At 31.5% G+C, this 19,594-nt stretch overlaps 2 protein-coding genes across 2 annotated transcripts; both read left to right on the top strand.

The window, feature by feature from the left end:
- The first annotated feature begins 938 nt into the window (after nucleotides 1–938).
- LOC120253848 (putrescine hydroxycinnamoyltransferase 1-like) lies at nucleotides 939–3,100 on the top strand. Its single transcript, XM_039262055.1, has 3 exons — nucleotides 939–1,432; nucleotides 1,606–2,071; nucleotides 2,544–3,100. Exons 1-3 carry the CDS (start codon nucleotides 1,010–1,012, stop codon nucleotides 2,975–2,977), a joined length of 1,323 nt encoding a protein of 440 aa, XP_039117989.1. The 5' UTR covers nucleotides 939–1,009; the 3' UTR covers nucleotides 2,978–3,100.
- An 11,119-nt stretch (nucleotides 3,101–14,219) lies between these two features.
- Nucleotides 14,220–17,794, top strand: LOC120253849 (putrescine hydroxycinnamoyltransferase 1-like). The gene is given in 3 exon segments (XM_039262056.1): nucleotides 14,220–14,879; nucleotides 16,769–17,041; nucleotides 17,043–17,794. Coding segments are annotated over 3 exon segments (1,305 nt in total). The 5' UTR covers nucleotides 14,220–14,462; the 3' UTR covers nucleotides 17,658–17,794.
- The last annotated feature ends 1,800 nt before the right edge of the window (nucleotides 17,795–19,594 follow it).

The raw sequence follows: 19,594 nt of genomic DNA, 5'->3' as shown, positions 1-19,594 counted from the left end.
GACACCAGTTTTAAGTTGGATTCATAAAAATGCATTATTTTATTGTTATTCATGTTAATTAATTAAAATGTGTTTTATTTATTAATATTAAAAGGATAATACTATTACTGACAAGTATACATCATCAATTGAGAAATAAAATTATAATTTCATTTAAGCTTGGCCAAAGCTAGAAGATATTTGAACAAATTCAACAACCTAACTCAAACCAACTTAATTAAATACCACTTAATTTTGGTTTTTTTTAACCTAGAGTTACAAGTTCTAAACCTCGTCTAAATTGGGTTTTATTATATTTGGTTGAAAAATATAATGTATCTCTATAATTAAATCATTTATGTACAAAATATATTTTTTTTTCTAACTAAATTGGAATAACTCTATTTCACAATATGAAGCTCTTCATAATTCCATTTGTGCATTTGATATGAAAAAGTTGTTCAAAATGACTGAATTTTATCAGTATAAATTTATTATTATTATTATTATTTTTTTTGAAAATAAGAACAGATAACCTAAAGGTCATGTTAAAATGTCAGGGGCATGCACAAACCTCGGTAGAGCAAGTGGGGTTGGAGCCCTCGCACATATGGGCGTCGGGACCACCCACACACAACTACCACTCACATTTCCCAGAAATATACCCTCAGCCGATAATCGAACTCTCACCACTCGGTAAAAAATTTTATCAGTGACCCGTATACAATAGACAATTTTTCATTGGTATAAATTTTTTATTGTTGAGTTTATACTTTATAGTTCTCAAACATCAACTTGAAAACTATATTGTGGGTGCATACTACAACAAAAGGTTATTTAATTTGAATGGAGTAGGAGAGCTTTCATAAATGAGGAGTAGTAGAGACTTAGATATACAGCTCATCTTTTGCAGACCCCACCGCCTTAAATTCCTCCATTAGCTCCTCCATACAAGACCACACGGCACACACAACAAACTGAACAAAGAGAGCAAGAAAGGAGAAAGGACACAGCTGAAGAGATAAGGTTAATGGAACCAAAAGTTGAGATCATAGAAACCCACATCGTTCCTCCAAACAAAGAGACACCCAAACACAAACTCTGGCTCTCAAACCTTGATAAGTTTGCTCCCAGAGATCATGCACCCACAATCTATATCTACAAACCCAACAGTGACAACCCAGACTCAAATTTCTTTTCAGTAGAAACTCTTAAGAACTCCTTAAGCAAAGCCTTAGTCATTTTCTATCCATTCGCCGGAAGGCTCGTACTAAACAAAGATGGTCGTCCGGAGGAGGTGGACTGCAACGCCGAAGGAGCACTTCTCTCCGTCGCTCAAGCCCACTGCACTCTCGACTCCTTTGGCGACTTCCGACCATCATCGACTGTGCGAGAGCTCCTCGTCCCGTCTGTCAATGAGCCTGATAGATCACCCATCTTGATGCTATTCCAGGTCTAATACACTAATTCCTTTTCATGTCATGCAACATGTGTATATATATATATATAGAAAGATAATTAAGAGAGACTCTGTGATCCAATGGCTCCAAAGATGTCCGTCAAATTTTTTTTATATATATTTTAATAAAAAAAAATTGACGGAGAAAATTGTTTTGGATTGATCAGGTGACATTTTTCAAATGCGGTGGAGTTTGTTTGGGGTGCACGATGCAACATAATGTGATGGACGGAGTAGGGGCACTGCATTTCATCAATTCGTGGTCGGAGATTGCGCGTTGTGTTGCGGAGGAAAATGTTGTTAAACCGTTTCTTGATCGGAGTGCGCTCAAAGCTCGGACACCGCCGAGTGTTGTTTGTGAGCATGAGGATTACACAAGTGATCTTTACTGTAAGCGACCTTCGCTTGGTGGTTTGGAAAAGTGTGAGACGGCGATATTGAAGATAACTAAAGAGCAGTTGAGCGCACTGAAAGTAGGGACGAAAGGGTTGAGCACGTTTAAGGCAGTGAGTGTGCATTTGTGGCGCACGGTGTGCAAGGTAAGAGGGTTGAGCAAGGGTGAGGATGTGAGGCTTTACATGGCTGCTGATGCACGTGATAGACTTGAGCCACCCCTCCCAAAAGGGTATTCTGGTAATTTTCTTTGGTTATTTTTATATGCATTATTTCTTGTTTGTCGGTAGATGACTAAGTTGCTGGTTTTTCAAAAATTAAGAGGAGAGTTTATGTGAAGTTCCATACTTGCCGTTTGTGTTGTTCATAATAATTTGTCGACATTTATCTCATAGACAACTAATCCTATCACATGTCATCCGTCCTTGTATTTTTCTTTTATTTTATCGATTTCTTTTCATTTCTTCTGTCGTTGTTGGATGATGTGAGTCTCATTATTTATGGACATACATGAATTTGATAATTGTTCCATAAATTACGAAAATTTGATATTGATTAAGTTGAAAAAAATGTATATGAATATATAATTAAATTTAGGTTTATGATCCTATATACTTTAGTTTTTAAGTTAAATTAAGTTTAAATAATATGTTTAGTTTACATTTTAACAATTATATATATATATATAAACAAAAACACTTAATTTTGACAGGTAATGCGATATTAAGTTTTTCCACAAGCTTGCCCGTGGAAGACTTGCTATCGAACTCATTCAGAGCGGGAGTGGCGAAGATTGAAGAATCGATGTTGAGACTTAACGATGAGTACATACGTTCACTGGTCGACTTCTTGGAGGTGAACAAAGACAACAAAGACATGGTACTTGGATCAAGAGCCATGGGGCCTGGGGACTTCCTTTGTATTAGTTGGTTGGCATTGCCCATTTATGATGCTGATTTCGGATGGGGTAAGCCTTGTTTCATGTGCAGGGCTTCCATGCGTTTTGCAAGCCAGTCTTATGTGATGCGTAGCCCTGGAAACACTGGTGGAGTTCACATTGCATTTTGTTTTGAACCTGAAAATATGGCACGGTTCAAAGAGATCTTTTACAAAGACTTGGTTGTGGAGGAGTCTTTGGATTCTTGAGTCCTGTTGTGTGTGATGTGACAGAATGCTCGTGTTTGTGAGTTGCTTTTGTATTTGGTTGTTATTATTGATATCAATAAATGGTGCTATTTATGAGTAAAAACTAAAAAGGTTGGTAGGAAATCTCAGGAAATCAATGTGAATTGAAGGCTTTTTTTGATTGGGGCTGAGAAAAAGTAAATATAAAAGATAAAAACAAAAAGTTAATTTGTCCTTTGCATATGTGGGGAGCCAGCCAGCCGCATATCAGTCATGTTGTTCTTATGTGTTCATGAGTTGTGACTTGGAAAGGATTCCAACAAAGATGATTAGTTGGCAATGGCATTTATGTTAAGATTATTAAAAACTTCCAAAATAATATGTACATTGTGTACACCAAGAGCCGTGAGCTAGCTTGGAGGTAACTACTTTATAGTATAATTGATAGGTCTCAAATTCGAAGCTCTTCACTAACATTGCACTAGCTCTTCTATGGAAGTTACGTGTGAGAATGACTTTTTTTTGCCCTCCAAGGGTTGTACGACAAATGGTTTATCGTTAAGAGATAATTAAAAGCACCGTTACTATTGCACTTTCATACCTGTGTGTTTGATTTAGTGTTTATCACCTTTATTAAAAAAAATTATATATACTACAAAATAATAATAAATATATTTTTTTAATTTTTAAACAAAGACAAATTAATCCTTTAAGTGATTCTTTCATATTATTTTTTTAAAGAAAGTAACTACATTCACATCTACCAAACACTCACTAAATATTGATTATTATTATTTTAAATAAAAATTATTTTAAATAAAAAAATCTCAATTTTAAAATGAGAGAAATTCAAACCTCGGCACAAGTAGAGAAATAAATTGCATGTTAATATAAACATATTCTCTGAAAAAATAAATAATAATCATCATTTTTTGTAATGATTAAAATAATAATAATAATAATAATAATAAATATTTCAAATACATACTCCATTTGTTCCTTTTTACTTGTCATATTTATCCAATTCACACCAATTAAAAAAAATTGATTAAAATTAGTTAGTCACCTAATTTTATAAAAAAAAATTATTATTTTTCAAAATTATCTTTATTTAAAATTTTATTAGTTGGAATATATAATTTAATATTTAATTGATTGTGATTTATTAAAAATTATACAAGTACGTTAAACAAAAATATAAATTTAGGAAAAAAAATTATTTAATACTGTATAAAATTTTTAATATAGCAAATAAAAAGAAATATAAAATAATTCCAAAACATGACATGTAAAAAAAAAAAATGAATATATTCTTTAAAAAAATGCATTGGGTGATGGCTCATCGAATTGTAAAAAACGTGAGCATGGGAAGGAATGGCCCATGCAGCACTACGTGACAAAAGACATCACGTCTGTGTCTACCTAATTTAAAATGCGTTTATGGAACCGTGACCCGTCTAGAGAAAGATGCCACTTTATTGCGGTCCCGCATTCCTCGGCTGGCACATTGCTCCGCGCTGGCTTACAACCAACCGTCCTTCGCCATGCCATCAACTACTCGCGCAACAAACACACTGCCACACTGGTGCCTACCTCCGTCAATGCCGGTCTCCATCTAATCTTAATTACCCCACGAAAGAAAGAAAAAACACTACTCTCACGTGATCATTTTTACTTGTTAACTCTCTCTATTCGTTTTTAGTTTTTACTTATTATATTTTATAGCTTTTTATTATTTTTTTATTTATCTATTTAAACATTTTTGTATAATATTAAATATTATTTTTTTAAAAATTTATCTTATATATCTAATATATTTCTACTACTTATAATAAATTATATTTAATTATATATTTTTTCAAAGTATATTTTAAATGAGGGTAATATTAAAAGTTAATATAATTTTTATAAATTTTATGTTATCAATAACTTGAATCAACTTTTCTGGATTAATATTAATTAAAAAAATTGACAAATAAAAAGAACAGATAGAATATTTTAAAAAATTTATATATATTAAAAAAATCGGTTAGATAGTTGCTAATATAAAATTTATAACAAAATATATAAAATTTAAAAGATTACTCTTATTTAAAATAGCATGAATACCAAGATAGTAAAAGTGTCATTTCAATCCCTTTATTATTTTTTCTGACTGGGATCCCTCTATTATTATTTTTGGAAAAAAATAGTCCTTTACCCTAACGCTTGTGAGTTTCTCCATTTGGTGAACTGGCGTGGCTTAAAATTGAATTAAAATATTTCTAAAATAATGCCAGAAATTCAAAAACAAAAATAATGCCACTAATAATGCCAGAAAATATTCTTAAAAGTGCCCAACAAAACAAAAAATAATAGAGAGACTGAAAGAGCACTTTTACTATAATAGAAAGACTGATCCGGGTATTCTATCTTTAAAATATAATTTAATAGAATATTTAATTGAATGTGATTTATTGGAAGTTGTAGATGTATAAGAGATAAATTTGAAAAACCAATATTTAATGTTTTATAAATTTTCTAAATGGACAAATAAAAATGACAAATTGAAAAACTTTAAAATGAGACATATAAAAATGCCTGTAAGTAGTATAATCACATCAACCAAACTCCACCCTAACAACTTTTATTTTATATTTTATATTTTTACTTTTAAAAAAAATAGATAATTTGCATTTAAAAAACAAAAAATACAAAACCAAAAATGAACAACGATAAATTTAGTGATTACCTTGTTGGTTTCTTTTTGTGATGTTCGTGTTTCTTTTCTATTTTCTTTCCTTTTTGTTGTCGTTGTTTTAGTTTTTTTATTTAGTTTTTTTATTTACAATTTTTTTTCTTTTCAAAATAAATTTAGTGGTTTATTCACGTTTTTTTTTTAAATGAAAAATATGATACATTGACATTAGAGAGGGGGAACATGGAGATACTAAAACAAAACAAACTAATAAGTAATGCCATTGGCTGTAAAAGACAACAACATCGACAATATATAGGATTGCTTACCCCAGGTAATGCTCGGAGATTATTACACTTCCTCTTCACAAGATTTTCAAACATAGGAATATCGTTGTCTTATATATACAAGAAAGTTAAAATGGTTAATTTTATGTTGACATGCACCTCTCAAAATGACCTGCGTCACTTGGCAGTATAAACCTCTTATCACTATTAGTCATAAGGCTTAATCATTTTAAATCATCGCTACCCACCAACTGCCCAACAATCCTTAGGAAGATCACAACAACAGAAGGATTCGCTATTAGTGGAGAGACTTTCAAGAAGTGCACAAACTAGCTTGTGAGAAATTGCCCTCCCTAAAAGCGACAATTGAGCATCGCCTACTGAACACAATCCAGTTATTGTACTGTTATGACTAAGTTCGTTCCTTCTTGGGATCGAACCCGCAACCTACCCTTTGTATTGCTTTTAAGGTTAGTGCCTCTCACCAATTGATCTAGTTGTTGCTCTTAGGGAGAGAAGTCTCTCACATAACCTCTCAATGATTCCTAGAGGTTGTTAGGAGTTCTTAAAAGTATTTTGACTAGATGCTTGCTAGCTCACATCTATTAACCTAATTGTGAAACCAATTCAAAGTGATACAAGTCCTTAATGCTAGCAGACAACTAAGAATTCCATTTTAGAAAAAAAGGATCTTCGCTTAGGTTATCTAAGGAAAAGATTCCAAGGTAGATTATTTAGGTAGAGGTTCAAATAAATGCCTCTACATTAAGGGTGTGTTTGTTTGGCCGGATATAAAACTGCATGTAATTGTAATTGCAAAAAACTTCAAAATATGGTGTTTGTTTGATTAGATTTGAGAATTTGAAAATAGTTAGAAATGCAGTGCAAATGGATTTGGTTGGTTTTGAAACTTCATCCAAATCGGCCGTCCGCATTTGGGATTTCCATAGAAAGTCTCGCACGTGGTGTCACGTGAGACTTTCTAATAAAAATATATATAAATAAAATAAAAATAAAATCATGATATTATTTTATCTTAATAATAAATGGTTACTATTATAATTTTATCAATATAAAAAATTATATATATAAAAATTATAAATAGTGTAATATATTTTTTATAATTATAAAAAATAACAATAATTTGTAATGAAAACATAAATTTATATTAAATTAAGTAATTATATGCATAATTATTTTGGTTACTATTAATAATAATTAATTGTGTATTTATAATTAATTAAATTTAATAATGACAAAGGTGGAGTATCCTTAGCAAGGGTGTTTATATCCTACAAATACATCAAACCAAACACATATTTTCAAAATCCAGATTTACAAATCCTCCCAAACAAACATAAAATTTTGAAATCCAGCATTTTCAATTACAGTCAACCAAACACCAAATTTAACTCTCCTGCATGTTCAACTCCAGAATTTACAACTACACTGTAATTGGAAATCTACTGTATTTTCAACTATATCTAACCAAACGCTATCTAAGTGATTGTAAAGGAAATCTTCCTCCACAGTTCCACAGGAGAGCATTATTGAAGTCCTTGAGTCTAAAATACCTCACCTGCCTTAATTTCGTGATCTACATAAGCGTTTCCAATCAACTAGACTGCATCGTGGGTGATTAATGTATGGACAGAACTAGGAGACACTACAACAAAATTGATGATTAGTGACAATTTTAATTTTGACATATTGGTTTTTTGTCACTAAAAAATACATAATGTGACGAAATCATTATCTAGTCACTCATTTTGCTTGTTTGATAATTTTATGTGACAATACTTTAAATTGTCTTATGATATTGTTACAAAAGGATTAGCTCCAAATGCACTCGTACTTTTAGTGACGGTTTAAATATTAAGTGACAAATATAGTACGTCATTAATATAATATTTTTTCGCCACAAATTTTAAAATTTGTTGTTTTTAAACTAAATTTAAATAATGCTACTAATATTAACATATATTATCAATGACAATTTGAATTTTTTTTATGTACCTTAATTTATTTTTGTGACACATAGGTTTGTCACCAAAATATAAATAATAATGATATTATAATATTGTTACAAATAAATATCGGATTACTTGATGATATTGGATAATGTCACTATTTGTTACTAAATTTAATGACACTAATCATGCCTCACTAATAATTTTTTTCGTAGTCAAATGCTAAATACCATTGAAAGATAAAATACTAAATGACATAAACATTTTTTTATGCTTTACAATTAATTTAGGAGAAAAATATAACAAAATTATTTATATAAATTGACATAGATATGAGTAAGGACATAACAATAATTTTTTTAGGTGGGTCACGCAAAACGTTAATAAACCAAACAACAATTTTTTTTATAAATATTTTTATAAAATATAATTTTCGAATATCATTCTTACCAATTTGTCGAATATGAAAGCAAATAATAAACTTTTCCAAATATTTTTCCAAAATCATATATTTTTATACAATATAAATAGCTTTTGCAAGTAAAAAAACTTGAGAAAGCAAAACAATATATTTTTTGCAAAAGAATATAAATTTTTTCATGTTATATAAACCAATTTATACCTAGGGGCAAGGGGATAAAAATAAATTTTTTTTGCAAATATTTTTCCTAAAAATATAATTTTTTTAAACTATATTTATCAATTTATACATTGTTTATTTTCAAAAAAAAAAAATTGTGAAGATAGGGTTTTAGCATCCCCATATTAGTTTAATTTCATATTGATTTATTTTAAATTATCTATTTATTATTCAAATAACTCTCTTTACCTCTTTTTGAATTTTTTTTATTTTTAAAGATTTTATTAGAGATATTTTATATTAACACCTTCATATATATTATAATTTATTTTATTAATAAGGACTAAATTATAAAAAACCTTTATATTATTGAAGTAATTTTATATAGATATTAAAGAAGATTTTATAACTCTAGTATTAATTTAAAATTCAAATTTCATTGGTTTAAATTTGTTATAAGCTTTTTTAAAAAAAATTATTGCAAAATATATTTAAACGATAATTTAAAATTCAAGTTTCATTGGTTTAAATTTGTTAATAATTTTTTAAATAAATTATTACGAATTTAATTAAAAACATATAAAAATATGTTAGTTTTTATATAGAATTTGAAAAGATTTTCATTCAATAAAAGGATATATCCTATAAAATTTTTTAAATAATTTTAATTTATCTAAATTTAGTTTAAATTTGTTAATAATTTTTTAAAAAATTATTGCGAATTTAACTAAAAAAATATAAAAATATGTTAGTTTTAATATAGACTTTCAACAGATTTTCATTCAATAAAAAGATATATCCTATAAAAATTTTCGAATAATTTTAATTTTTTTCTAAATTTAGTTTAAAAGTTTATAAAAAAATTAAAAAAACAAAAATTCTATAAAAAACAAAATTTCTATAAACTCTATCTCAATTTCTATTCTTTCTCAATCTTTTTTTCTCTCTCATTATTACTAAGGTACATTATATTTCTCTTTCTCAAAATCTATACTACTGTCTATTTTTTATTTTATTGTTGCCTCCATCTTAAGGCACACTTCCACTTTTTTTTTAGTTCTTAATTTTTTTTTATGATGCTTGTGTAAGTTCCTACTTCATCAAAGATCTCATGAATCTTTTAAGTATTTGCATTAGTGTTCCAATGCACTTAGTTCATAAATTTTTTATAATTGCTTGATTCGCTTCTAATTTTATGGGTTTTGTAGTGATGATGGTTTCGTTGGAGAAGGGAATATTTGAATAGGAAAGAGATTAACATCGGCTACAATCATTAGATTAAAGTTTTCTTTCCAAAGGGTTGCTAACAATATTGATTCTTGTGTTTTTTGATTAATTTATGTATTTTTTAATTATCATCATTTTATAATGGAATTATTGTTATAATTTCTATAGTTGTTTGATTAGCACTTTGAATTGTTAAAGTTTGTCATTAATCAATTAATTTTTGTTATGACTATCTATTGTGCTTATTATTAATATTTTGGATGCGTATTAGTATATATGTATATGTATATATAATTATATTTTGAACTTTACTTTTGTTAATTTACTCTTCTTATAAATTAATATTTATTATTTTAAAAATATTTATTTCAGGTTTTAATGAGGCAAGCTCTACATCAACAAAACACCATAAACACGAACGCCACAAGAGTTGCATGAAGAATAGTTATCTATTTTGATATGATTTACTTAAGATTAATTTTTTAATGTTATTGAAATTTTACGAAAATAAAATTTGTTAATAAATAAGGTTAACTATAAATTATGATAATTGTGTTATTTTTCTTTTTGCAATAATAATATTAATTTTATTTTATTTATGATATATTATCAAAAATTAATTATTTGATTATTTATATAATTTGTTAAAAAGTATTCACTAAAATATATCACAAATTACAAATACATCATAAAAACATGATTGATTGTGACATTATAAAAATATTACAAACTATACAATATTTAATTAATTGTGACATTACAAAAAAAAATAATTTATGGCATATTTTTTATTAGTGACGCATTTTCATCATCACAAAAATAGACTTTTGTCACTAAATATTATATTTTCTTAACAATATATAGTGACGTTAACCACTTTTTATGACACTATTCTATTTGAAATGGTGACAAATATTTTTATTATTTATTATTTGAAAATCAATAGAATGTCACAAATGATAAAACTTTACCTTATATTTAGTGACAATTCATAACATTTTATGACAGTTTGGCACAACATTTAGTGATAAAAATGCATGTCATTAATGATTATAAAATAGGTAAAATATGATAATTTTGTAACATAAAAGGTATCATTATGTGATGAACATGTAATCGTCACATTAACCTTTTAGCGACGGAGCAAAGGCGACAAAATGTGATGACGGCAATAAAGCGTCAAAAAAAATTTTTAGTGACAAAAATATATTATTTTATGACATTATCACATATGTCAATAATTGACAAATTTGTTATAGTGAGAAATTTCTTCAAATATGATTGATCTCTTTGATGACCAATTGGGGCAACTTGAATATAGATATCTAGTTAGTTGAGATAGAGAAGACACCCAAGTTAATCTACCTCTAAGAGAAATGCCCTTATTTCCAAGAAGTCAAACATGATTAGATGTTGGAAAGCAAGTTTTTAAGAAGCCAAGTCATCTACCTGAGATGGGGACAACTATACAAAATATTTGAAGAAGTTGAGACAGAGAAGACACCCAAGTGAATCTACCTCTAAGAGAAATGCCCTTATATTTCCAAGAAGTCAAACATGATTAGATGTTGGAAAGCAAGTTTTCAAGAAGCCAAGTCATCTACCTGAGATGGGGACAACTATAAAAAATATTTGAAGAACTCCTAACGCACTCAGTGTAGTGTGTAAGCAAAATATGCTTTTGGGAGTTGACCTATTCGGGAGGAGAACATGCAATTCTTTTGGAAATTGATTGTCAATCTCTGCACACATTTTAACAAGCAGACGATAAGTTTGATAACTCTCAAACCCTCACTCCCACACATAGTCTTAATGAAAAGTTCATCAATATATCGGGGATGATACATTTTCTCAAAACAATTCATCGGGACTTTATTTAAAATCTAATTTCATCTTTTATATTATTTTTTTCTTAATTTTTTAATGTGTCAATTAAAAATTAATAATAATATTTTTTGATAATAATAATAACATAAAAGATAAACAAATATAAAAAATTGAATAATTATAGTATTAGTTTTAAAATAATATTATTAGTAATATTAATATTAATATTAACAAAGTTTGTACAAAATAATCTTAGACATGTATAAAAAATTATTATGATCAATTTTATATAAAAGAGCAAATTGGTAAAATACACATTACATCTCTCATCACTCTTCTTTCCAACCAAACAAAAAAAATAGATTACCCCTCCACACTCCTCTATTGAATCAAATATAATTTTTTTTCAAACCGTCCATTCAACTCCCCTCCTCACTCCCTCTCCCCCCTACCCCTCTAAACCAAACAAGTGGTAAATAGCTAAGCCCAACTAGCTAATCACACCAAAATCAACAGTTGCATGTAGGAAACTCTACCTTGTTTGCATCCATTCACAAAAAGTGCAAATATGAAAAACAGAAAAAAATGTGCCTAATGTGTTTTTAATCAAAATATAAAAAAAAATTGTGACATTTTTTTTTAAATAAAATTGACATAACAAATTTATTAAACTAAAATAAAAAGGTGTGTATAATACATAGTTTTTTTTTTAGTTTCTTTAGGCCTCATTCAAATATTACAAGGTTCATCATTTTTTTCTTAAAATAAAATGGAGATAAATTTATTAAATATTTTTCTGAAAGACAACAACACAAATTAAATTTGCGATGTTGTTTGTGCGTGCATCCCCGTACGCTAGACAAACACATGCTACGAGACTGTTTGGCTGTATGTAATTGAATTTACATATAAGTGAAATTATAGTGTAAGTGAAAATACTGTATTTTAACTTACATCATAGCTGTTTGGTTTACTGTAAATTAAAATATTGTATTTACTTTTTTTTTATTTGGTTTGATGTAAGTTGTGGTGTATAATTACCATGTAAGTGTAATGGTAAGGTTATCCTATCACATATTCTTAACATTAGTTATTTAATATTATTTATAAAAAATTTTAATTATATAATATGCTTCAATTTTATCCCCAAAAACCATTAATTATTTTAAATCTCATTATTTATGAATTATGATTAATACTAATTTTAAAATTAATTAATCCAACATTTTTAAATTAAAATTTAATAAGAGAAAAATAATACACACTAAACTGTAGTACATCAGCCTAATATATATAGATATACTATATATATATATTTATTTGACTAATTGAAAAATTAACATCACTAAAAAAAATACATAAATAAATAAAAGGGGAAATCCATGGCCATCGGAAGGATAGAGGCTAGGAAAGATTGAAGGTGATTTGTGAAGATTTGGATGATGGTGTTCTTTTGATGGGTTGAGAGCTGCTTAACACGATTTGTGAAGGATTTTGGTCTAGAACTTGAGGAAAAAGAAGCCGAGGAGGTTGGTGAAGACGTTGATGGAGGAGATGATTCTTGTGGTTAGATTGAGCTTCATCATGATCACGTTGAACATCATGGAGTGGAAGAAGCTCACCGCCATCGCTCACACAGTCTTTGCCTATTGATCGCCCTCTCCACCGACAATTCATCGTTGATTGTCGTCATCTCAGACGAAGAAGATGATGGTGTTGATATTGGTGTAGTTGCTCACTGGAGTTGTGGTTGACGGAGCCTCACCAGAGTTTGGTCAACAGAGAAGTTGTCATGCCCTGAACCCGAAGTATTGACAAACGGCCGCATACCTAGAAGGCTGTAACAAAGTAAACACGCAAGACCTCAAAACTTGTCTCACACTAGAAAAATAACATTTAACAGAGACACTAGCTTTCAAAAGCAAAGGAGCGTCACAACATTTGAAATACCATGAAAACAAATAACAAGTGTCTCACATGACAATTAAATAAAAGACTAGAAGATCTTCACCCACAACAAAGAGAGTTTCTGTTCACCACCCAATCCTAGTCCTAATAAAGGGAAAAAGAACAACTTAATGAGTTTGGGAGCCCAGTAATCAATCACTAAAAATATCGTGATCACAAAAGTTTCAATAATTTTTAAAAACATACAAAATGTAACATAATTAAATAAATATCAAAATAAACCCAGAAATTAAGAATAATTCAAAACAGATTTAATTTACCAAAATAATGAACATATAAGTATGAAATATTTTTAAGTATTTGATTTAAACAACGGAATGTTTTTAATGGATTATTAATGAATAACATAATCGCAAACTATTATGAATAAACAGAAGGTTAAAACTAAGAATGTATTTTCAAATTATCATTAAAAAATATTTTGAAATTGTTAATTTAATTTAATTAATGGATGATTTTTTAATTAATTTAAATTTAAATATTTTAGGAAGTATTTGATTTTTTTAAAAAACAAATAATTAATGGATATATATTTTATTTAGTTAATTTAAATTATTTTAATGGATTATTAACGAATAACACATATGTTTATTATTTATCAGTTGAATTTAATTAGCTTAAAATATTAAGAGAGATGGAGATAGATAAGGGAAAATAAAAAGAAAGGGATGAGATGGTGGGATGCGTGGCGTCCCACCAATTTAGAGGGATGCCACTCATCCCACTTTCAGAGATGGGGGTCATCCCCATCCAGCGTTATCCAGGAAACCAAACACTCGAATAGGGCTATAGTCCTAAATATCCTATTCTTGTCCTGAGATATCTAGGGCACCAAACTAAACATATTTTTTACATGTAAAGTCACTTTATAGCAACTTAGATCTACTCATTTACAACGAAACAGCCCCTACATGATCATTTTATCAAACACCTTCCGCGCAACCCAATCACCAGCTCCAAAAACTCGACAATGGCGGTGGAGATCCAAGTAGTGGAGTCCGGCTTGGTGGGTCCGAGCGAGGAAACGCCCAAGCACTCTCTCTGGCTTTCCAATCTAGATCTTCTGGTGGCGCGCGCGCACGTACCGACGATTTACTTCTACAGGCAGGATGAGAGTCAGAACGGCGATTTCTTCTCACCGGAGGCGATGAAGGTGGCGCTGAGCAAGGCTTTGGTCCATTTCTATCCTCTGGCTGGAAGGCTTGAGTTGGATGCCAGCGGTAGAGTTCAGATTCAGTGCACCGGTGAGGGTGTGCTGTTCGTGGTTGCGCGATCGGAGTCGGCGGTTGATGAGTTCGGTGAGTTCGAGCCTTCCGACGAGATGCGGCGGCTGCTGGTGCCCTCGGCGCCGTCAGGGACTCCACCTTGCATCTTGGTCATGCTTCAGGTCTCCCTCTGTTTCTCTTTCCAGAATTTATTTTATTTATATCTAGCTTATAAAAACATATAATAAAATCATATTTAATAATATTTGAATTTTTTTTATAATGATAGGTTTTGTTACCCGCTTGAAATTTTTTTATTTTTTATATTAAAATAGATAAATCACAATTGCGTGTGGACAAAGTTGATTTGGCACGATTATTTGTTTATATAAATACTGTCTAATTGTTCTTACTGTTTACGATTATTGCATAACACTGATAGTCGTAGGCTATTGTGGACATCCCTAGTTCTCAAATTTAGAAACGTCCCTATGGATCCTCTTAAGAGAAAACCAAAAGTACTATTTAAAATGGATTTTGGGTAAATTGTGGATAATTGTTTAATTTAATAATATATATGTGAGGGTAAGGATAAAACATGTACCCTCTTCAACAGGTAAGGGTATGAAAACCCATACCCTTTTCAACGGTTAATACCCGTATCTATACATTTACCGAACCTGTAACAGGTCAAAGAGGGTATAGATATGGGTAAACTTGTTAGTTAGAGTACTGATTGCCATCTCTAGTTGTGGTAGTGGCATTGGTAGGTGGAGTGGCATGAAGGGTGGCCCATCATCACTTTTATGATTTCCACTACACTGTTGGTTTAGATATATAGGAGATCCGATTTTCAAAGGGTAAATGGATAAAAAAATTCATATACTGTTAATTTTTTATGTTGGCTGGTTCATTGAATTTTTACCGCGCCACTTAATTACCTGCTGCACCTGATGGCAAAACAAGTCATTTCTTGAAGTAATTACAGTAGTCATCTTTCCATCATTTGAACTTGTTTGTGCTATATAGCTGGTTTGTTCCAGGTGTTTCTCATTGCCAAATTCCATACTGCATCTGATAATAAAACAAATCATGTGATGATATATACCTTATTTTTCAAGTAAAATTAGTGCTCTTTGCACCACTGAATTCACAAGCAATTTGTGATTCTGTGGAACTTGTTTATGCTTTAGCTGGTCTATGCTACTGTCTTTTTCAACCAATGACTTGTTGTAACTGTTTCTTTAACGACTCATGAGCTTTATTTAATACAGAGGTCACAGGAGACTGTAGTGAATTTCACTGAATCTAACACAGTTTATCAATGAGACAGTAAATTCAATCACAAATCAACAAACTGCTGCCACAATTGCTCTGATTAACTGAGTATCTAGATAGCAGTTCACTCAATTAACAGATATAAAGAAATCATCAACAATCTACTCAAAATTAAAGAAAACTTCATAAAAGCATCACATGAAGGAAATAAGCTCACAGAGCTGTAGATCCACTAGAATTAAGCTGGAAAAAGTAAGATAAGTGGGAAGTGCTTCCCTCCTGACTGGGTCGCCGGAAAAGCCAGAACCAGGCCTCAGGACCTTCTTCTCTATTTCCTGTCTTTTTATATCCTCTCCTCCACGTAGGCGTAACCGTTTTATCTAAAGTTGTGCCATCACCTCGTCATACATTGGCCACGCTGGAGCTAGTAACGAACCCGGTCAGGCGCGTATTGGGTCTTCTCTTCCTTTGGCTCCTTCGCCCAATCCCTTCATTCTCTGCCTGATTCTCTGCTGAGTTGGTTACATTGCTGTCAACTAATGACTTAGCTGACTCAGATAACATCCTCCCTGGCACGTGACTCCCTTTTAAAACCTTTCTTCCCTCCATTGGCGCCACTCTCCGCTCCTGAGCCAGAACAGAGACAGTACTGAAACTTTTCCTGATATCTACTTTGTTGCTTCAAGTAATGTTCGAAGTTCAGATAAAAAAAACAGATTTCAATCATTCTTCAAATTCTAACCATTGAATCATTTTTGCTAATTAAGCTTTGTAAATGAATGCAACGTGACAGTTGACCTTCTTCAAGTGCGGTGGAGTATGCCTTGGTGCAGCAGTGCATCACACAGCTGCCGATGGCCTTGGTGCTCTCCATTTCATGAATTCTTGGTCTGAAATTGCCCGGGGCACCAACAAACTCTCTGTATCGCCCTACATCGAGCGCACACTGCTCCGTGCCCGCGAACCTCCCAGCATCACCTCTGAACACATCGAATATGCTCCCAAGCCCCTCTCCGAACACTCTGCTGCAAAGTGCGCATTTGACTCTGCCATTCTCAAGCTCACCAAAAACACAAGTTGAATCTATCAAGCACTCAGTAGCTTCTGGGAAAAAGCCACTCTCCTCATTCAAAGCTGTGGTATCTCATCTCTGGCGATCTGCGTGCAAGGCTCGCAAGCTCATCAACAATGAAGCAACCCATTTGTACATCACAGCTGATGCTCGGACGCGGATCAAGCCACAACTCCCACAAGGCTATCTTGGCAATGCCATATTCCGGGCATCTGCTGTAGCCAATGCTGGTGAAATTATAGGCAATGAGCTTGATTTCAGTGCAGAGATTATCAGCAAGTCAACTGATAGATTAAATGATGAGCACATTCGATCACTGATTGACTTCTTGGAGTTGCAAGAAGATGTTAGGGGGTTGGCAAAAGGTGCATGGGTGATGCCAGAGACTGATCTTTGGATTATCAGTTGGCAGGGACTGCCGATATATGACGCTGATTTTGGGTGGGGGAAGCCAGTGTTCATGGGAAGAGCCTGCCTGCAGTTTGCAGGATTGGTCTACATCATGAACAACCCGGGAGACAAGGGTGGGCTGCTGCTGGCGGTGGGGATGGAGCCGGAGAACATGCTGCAGTTTAAGAAGATTTTTTATGAGGACTTAGGCTGTGCCTGATGAGCAATTCCATGGTGTGGCACATAGACTGCTTCTTCTTGTTATGTTTTAGTGAATGTTCTCAGTTATTGTAATGCAGACTGCGTCTTGTTCTTGAAGCAAGAGAGCTAATAAGCAGCCATTTTATTAAAAGAAAACTTGGACACTATACAACCTGACGAGAGACAAGAGAGACAAGGAGAACAAAAGCTTATGACAAAGAGGTTATAAAATTCAATAACATGACGTTTCATCAATCACCTGGGAAAGTCTCTTCCTTGGTGAAACAGAGATGCAGTACTTTGACAAGATTTTGCATGTGCAGCAAGTTTGTTAGCTAAGGCGTTCCACTCATGGAGTCATTGGGGATAACTTCTATATTAATAATGTTTAGATTATATACCCGTTTCAGGTAAGCAACTCTATGTTTTATCCTCCAGATATTTTTCAGTAGAGTTTTGCTCTAGCATGTGCTTAGCTCAAATGTAGTCTATAAAGATTATAGCAATGTTTATCTTCCATTTGGCAGAAGTCTTGAGGCCTAAATCCATAGCAGTTAGCTCAACTTCAAGTGTAGATTCAACAGTAATTTTAGAACATCCTGTAATCAAATATATATTTATATATATATATATTTATAAACATTAATTAAGAATAAAGAAGCCGCCTGCACAGCACCCCTGATTGATTGTGAGGAATCCAAGATTCATCAGTGAAGAGGTAGCTCTGAGAGTGATAACTGTTAAAAATATTATGAAAGAAAATCTCCCTTTGTTCTTATGAAAATGAGGAGGTAGCAATCAAATGAGGAGGATCTAAGTGTTGTCCTTTGAAAATAAAGTTATAATAATAGAGGCCACCCATTTGGCTTTAGCAGCTCCAATATTTTCAAGCCAAACACCAGAATTAATGTTATGTTCTGGGGACAACTGTATCTTGTTGTTGTTGTTGTGATATTTATTTGGTGAATTTTCTTAGTTATTGTTAAATGAGAAATAAGACTTGCATTATTGTGAAAAACTAGCATGTCCCTACCAAATTTGACATCATGTTTATATATGAAATTTAAGCCTATTTAATCTGTATACCATGTGTTTAATAAATAAATGGAGAATTTCAAATATTAATGAACATGTTAATAATTAAATACATCAATAATATGGCTTAATAACTAATTAATTTTGACAAACTATTTAAATATATTCTTTTATTGCGCAACACCTATTGCTCTGTTAACCATAACTGAGACTTAATTTTTTTTTTCTTTATAAAAATTTAATCTCTTCCAGTCTAAAACTTGCACCAAACCTGTGATGGGCCAGTGATCCATGACTAAAGTGGGCTCAGGCCCAACAAAACTGGGTCTGCATGAACTGCAAGGCCTTTCAGCTTAGTGGAAATAGTTAATTTCAGGTGGGCATGGCCTGCATCATGTGGCAGTATAAAGTTATAAACCTCTGCTCGTTGTTAGTCATGAGGCTTCACCATTTCAAATTATCACTACCCACCAACTGTCCACCAGTCTTTAGAAAGATCACAACAACAGAAGGATCTGCCATTAATGGAGTGTGCACAAGCTAGTTTTTTAATGGTGTCCAGAGGTTGTTGGGACTTCCTAAAGGATTCTAACCAGATGTTTGCTGGCTCACATCTATTAACCTAATTGTCAAACCATTTTAAAGTGATACAAGCCCTAATTAATGCTAGTGACTGGCTCTTGACCAAGTTTACTAAAGAATAGATTACTTGACTCAAGATCTTTGTTGTTGTTGGTTTGCAGTTTGTATTGTTCATAATATTTTGTCAGTATTTATTTCATAAATAATTAAAAGTAACACAGGCATCCATCCTTGTTTTCCCTTGGATTTCATCTGTCATTGTATAATGTCAGCCTCATTATTTATGGAAACATGTAAAGGACGGAATAATATTTATTGGGAACTATGGACAACTACGTA

This window comes from Dioscorea cayenensis, unplaced genomic scaffold (genome assembly GCF_009730915.1).
Source record: "Dioscorea cayenensis subsp. rotundata cultivar TDr96_F1 unplaced genomic scaffold, TDr96_F1_v2_PseudoChromosome.rev07_lg8_w22 25.fasta BLBR01000223.1, whole genome shotgun sequence".
Lineage (NCBI taxonomy): Eukaryota > Viridiplantae > Streptophyta > Magnoliopsida > Dioscoreales > Dioscoreaceae > Dioscorea > Dioscorea cayenensis.
This window is presented reverse-complemented; position numbering and strand designations above follow the sequence as displayed.